Source organism: Salvia splendens, chromosome 21 (genome assembly GCF_004379255.2).
Source record: "Salvia splendens isolate huo1 chromosome 21, SspV2, whole genome shotgun sequence".
Classification (NCBI taxonomy): Eukaryota; Viridiplantae; Streptophyta; class Magnoliopsida; order Lamiales; family Lamiaceae; genus Salvia; species Salvia splendens.
The window spans coordinates 21,282,869-21,287,773 of NC_056052.1; the positions used below are offsets into that span (position 1 = coordinate 21,282,869).

Here is a 4,905-nt window from a genome sequence, read left to right on the forward strand (position 1 = left end):
TTAGAAATACAATAAAGTTTATTACACCCGTTTCAAAATTGTCAATAAAATTGCAATTATAGATGGCATATACTCCATATCATACTAATTACAATAATGAACCCAAAGCTGAATAAGTGTTGACACAAAGTTACAACAAGACATACCCAAAATAAATGAGGCCGAAACGTAGAAATATTAAATACAAGTAGTAATTAGTTAAGTAGTAGTATATATCAATCACCTAATTGACTGGTGAATTAAAAAAGTCAAGGATGAGTCTTGAAATTTTTTCTTGAAAGAAAAAAATGTTAATGATATAGGGAAACACAATTTGAATTGTGGGTGTGTCTGAAATGAAAAGTTAGAGAGAGAGAAGCGAAGAGGGTGGGGGGAAAAGAATCACAGAAGAGGGTTAACTTTCTGTTTCAAGAATTTTAACCCGTCGACTACGGGGAAGGAAATCAAAAAGTGGGCACTATATTTTTCAATTAGGAATTAAAATATTCTGGAAAGTATTTTATAAAATTGTTTTGACTAGAGAGAAATTGGCTACTTCTGTTGTCATTTTCCAAGATATACTGTCGAGGAATTAAACCATACACCAAATCCCTTCACCACACATCCACCTTTTCCTCATTTCCCCTTTGCAATTTCCCTTCTCCTCTCTTTCTTTCTGCACCATCTCCATTTTCAAGAACACACTACCTTTTCAAGCATATTTACAACCAGTCTTTTCACAACTTTCCAAAGAATTCAATCCTAAAAAAAAGATTTGGACCTCTTTATTCCCTTCCTCCCTTTCTCTTTTATGCTCTTTGAGCTCCTTCTTCCTTTCCCTTGCTCAAGATCTTGATTTGGACGAGTGAGTGAAGACACAGAAAGGAAACCCTTGAGAAGAGAAAAAAAAAAGATGCCCTTGTTGGAGGGTCGCTCAAATTCAGCACTTCCTGATCTCTCTCTCAACATCAGCCCACCAAACTGTGAAATCAACTCTAAAAGCTCCTTCACGGAGCTCTCGCTGGGCGGGCTAGGCCACCCGCCCAGCGACGAGCTCCAGAAGGGCGAATACAAAACACAAAACCCTTATCCGGCCGCGGAATCGGACGAGCTCAGACCGATCAAGGGCATCCCCGTCTATCCCAACCGTCCCTTCCCGTTCCTCGGCCTCGACAACAAGGATCCAAAGATGCGCTACTACCAAATGCCTTACCCCTCTCCGCCGCCGCCTTATTTCGTCGCCGATCACCACCACATGCCAATGCTGAATCTCGGCCCCTCCCCGCCGCCGCCCTACCGCGGCGGCGCGTATCTCTACGGTGTCGGCCCTTCCTCCCACGAAGCCCCTCCTTCTTCGCATCATGGAATCATGAGATCTTCGCGATTCCTCCCCAAATTTCCGGCGAAACGGAGCATGAGAGCGCCGAGAATGAGATGGACAAGCACTCTCCACAGCCGCTTCGTTCATGCAGTGGAGCTGCTCGGCGGCCATGAAAGTAATTCTTCAACAAATATTTATAAAATTCCGTTTAAGTGTTAATTAATTAATTAAAATGTTTATTTAATTTTGAAATTAGGGGCGACGCCGAAGTCGGTGTTGGAGCTGATGGATGTGAAGGATCTCACACTGGCGCATGTGAAGAGCCATTTACAGGTATGGATAAATTTATGTGTTTGAATTCAATAGAAAAGGAGTGAAATTCGAAAAAAAAGGGAAGCCAGGAAATTAGCTGTTTGTGTTTATCTTTTTGTGTGGACTCCGTTTATTTCTCCGGCACAGTAGCCGATGAATGGTTGCAGACTGAAATGCAATAAAGAAGTATTGGGGCTGACAACAAAGAGAGAGAGAGAGAGAGAATGGAAAAGAGACAAACCCAAAAGTCATCATTTTTCAATAATATGGCTGATTACTACTTTATCAAACATCAACCTCGTGATTAATGATGATTTTTCAGACATGGCTCAGAACAAAGTCTTACACTAGTATTACTTCCAGTAGCACTAGGTTTATTTATGATCTTTACATTTCAACACTAGCTCTACCTATTTCCCCCCTTCATTCTCCACTTATTAATTTAATCCTAATTATATAAATTATAGTATAATGCATGGCTAGGACTTGATACATTCTCATACACAACTACAATCTCCTTTCTATGTAGTACTAATAGGAATATTGAATTTTGATTAATTTGTTTATGCTATTTCATTGAACTTGTAGATGTATCGAACTATCAAGACCACAGACAAGCCTGCGGCTTCCTCAGGTATGTTTATGTTATATTATTTGGAATTGACATTTTTACATTAGTTTTGACCTTAATTTTTACATCTTGGGAAAATGTAGTGCAAGTAAAAATGTTGGAATTGACTTGTTGTGTTTTGTTTTTTTGTTGAAGGTCAATCAGATGGGTCCGGTGAAGATGATCTGTCAACCGTGGCTAGCGGGGGGGACCGGTCAGGCTTAAGGCAGTTCTTGGATCAGAGGGGGGGCGGACCTTCCGGTGGAACTATGCAACAAGAATATGACCTAAACTACCCCTCCACCACTCCTACATTGTGGAGCAATTCTTCAAGGTAAACAAAAACAAACACTAAGTATGCACTATATATGAGTAGATATAATAAGAATGCGCACGTACTAAGAAGACTACGAAATCATGTGAGTATAGTAGTAATAATTAATAAATTCCTTTTCCTTTTTGCATGGTACCTAAACTTCAGAAGTGCATTCTCACGTCCACAATTTCAAAAGCTTTTTTCTAAGAATAAAAAGGGTTCTTGTGGCAGCTTTTGCTTTTGTTTCTTTTTCTTTTTTTAATCTTTTCTTTTGGAAGATTTTCATCTGAGGTTGGATAATGGGCTACTTAGATAAAGTTAATGGAAAAAAGCCAAATTGAGATAAGTGAGAAAGCAACCACTTCCCACATATGCCTTTTCTTTTTCTCCGTGGAATAATTTGTTTCTCTTGAATTAGTTTATTAGCGTAATATTCAATTCTTTCAAAGGAACAAAAAACCCTTGCTCTTAATTATTCCTTTTCAAAAGGAATTACTTTTCATACATGACCAAAAAATCATGAGTATCTTCTTGACTTAAGTGCTCTCCTTTTCTTAAAGCTGTATAGGTTGGTTTATTTAAGCCTATTTGATACTATGTGTTTATATGTCTATTCTCTGTCATTTCTTTTGTCCCAAATTATTACTCCTTTTACCAAATAAACCCAGTCTTGTCGAAATCATTAAAACATATGACTATAGAACTCAAATGCAAATGCTTTTCTTCCCCTTTGGTTTTAAAAAATGGATGAATAAGACAATGCTTAAATGTCTATGCATATAGCTATAATTTGTGAGTGAGCTGCTTTCTGATTTGGGATTATTTTGGACGTTTTCTTGTGTGAAAAATACTGTTTCAGCGGTTGGATGTTGGGAGCTTTTGCGACCTTCTTAATATTGTTTAACTCTTTTGACTTCGAAAATAGCATGATGCAAAAATAAAAATTATTATTATTATGTATAGCTGATATACATAAATAATCTATTTTGTAGCCTTTTCTTATTTCTTCAGTACATGCAAACTATCTTTAAATTCCAAGATTTTGAATTGTTATTTACTTTAGTTCCATATTGTTAGTTTTCTCATTTCTGAAATTTCAATTGTTTGAATTTGTATTAGTAGTAACCGAGAGGGGTGGTTGCAAAGCAACGGTGCTGATTCACACAGCCTCGTCGGATCGTTGTCCTTCCCGTGATTGTCGTCTTAGCTAAGAGGCAAAGAGACTTTATTTCGAACAAATATATGTATACAAATACAATCATCGTATATATGAAGAAGCTTAGAACTAATGTGCATTTTTCCATGAAATGGCAGGAAAAAAATGTGTGCACAGAGGTAATTGGATTAAAAGGAGAATCTGAGCTTCTTCGGTATGGAAATGGGAGCTACTGCAGCAAAAGAAAGAGAAAGCATGAGCTAATACAAACATTTTCATTTGAAATTTTGAATTCTTGATCGAGGTTCTTCTCTTTGTTGATGGAAAATGAAGGCATGAACATATCTATATCTATATGTATACATACATATTTATATTTATATGTCCATAAAGAGACGTTCCCAATCAAGAAGATGGGCGTGAAGCAGCCGGGAGTATTTTATATTAATTAGTTTCGACATGTTCCTTCTCTTTATTTCTTCGTTTTAGTTTGATTTGGCTACTAATGATTTGCTAATGTAACAATTTAACTTATATTCTGTCATCATGTTGTAAATGTAACAATGCAATTGCTCGTTTCTCTCATATTAAAGAGCGTAAAGATGTTAGAGACACTCTAGGATATTTTATTAAAGCCCATAATCTTCAACCTTTCAAAGCACCTATCAGCAAGGACGGAACTAGACTTTCAAATAAGCCGGTGCTGAAATTAAAATAATAATAATAATAATAATAATTATTATTATTATAATAAAATATTCAACTCAAATAAAATGTCTTTACAATTTTTTACGAGACTCTAGATGATAACATTTTTTCGACGTGTCGCCATTTCTTGAAACCGTCGAAGGATGTACTCATTTTCAATTTTGTTAAAATTTCCCTCTCAGTATATACAACTAAGATATCATTCATCCAACCGTCAATCAAGAATCAAACCTTTGATTTTTTGGAAAATACATGCTGTAATTTGCTGCCTCTGTTCGACAGTCCGACTCCAAAGCTATGATATAATTCGCTACCTCTATTCTGGTTTTAGAAGGAGAAGAGCCGCTATTGTAATTTTAGATTTGGGCTTCAATTAGGGCTGCATTTTTTTTTCATTATCAAATAAATTTACATACCAATAAAATATAAAGGCCCAACTTAAAGTCCAATAAAATAAAATTAGGGACCCACTTGAAAACCCAATTACACTGCGTCATCTTCTT

At 36.4% G+C, this 4,905-nt stretch overlaps 1 protein-coding gene across 4 annotated transcripts; it reads left to right on the top strand.

Annotated features, from left to right (window-relative positions):
- Positions 1 to 532: 532 nt before the first annotated feature.
- On the top strand, positions 533 to 4,308 carry LOC121783213 (transcription repressor KAN1-like). Of its 4 annotated transcripts, none has more exons than XM_042181217.1 (6): positions 533 to 1,475; positions 1,557 to 1,633; positions 2,201 to 2,246; positions 2,379 to 2,556; positions 3,658 to 3,752; positions 3,853 to 4,308. In XM_042181217.1, exons 1-5 carry the CDS (start codon positions 893 to 895, stop codon positions 3,731 to 3,733), a joined length of 960 nt encoding a protein of 319 aa, XP_042037151.1. In that variant the 5' UTR covers positions 533 to 892; the 3' UTR covers positions 3,734 to 3,752; positions 3,853 to 4,308. The 4 variants fall into 4 exon arrangements, with proteins under 4 accessions (XP_042037151.1, XP_042037154.1, XP_042037153.1 ...); XM_042181218.1 differs by having other exon boundaries at positions 535 to 1,475; positions 3,661 to 3,752; XM_042181220.1 differs by lacking the exon at positions 3,658 to 3,752.
- Positions 4,309 to 4,905: the final 597 nt, after the last annotated feature.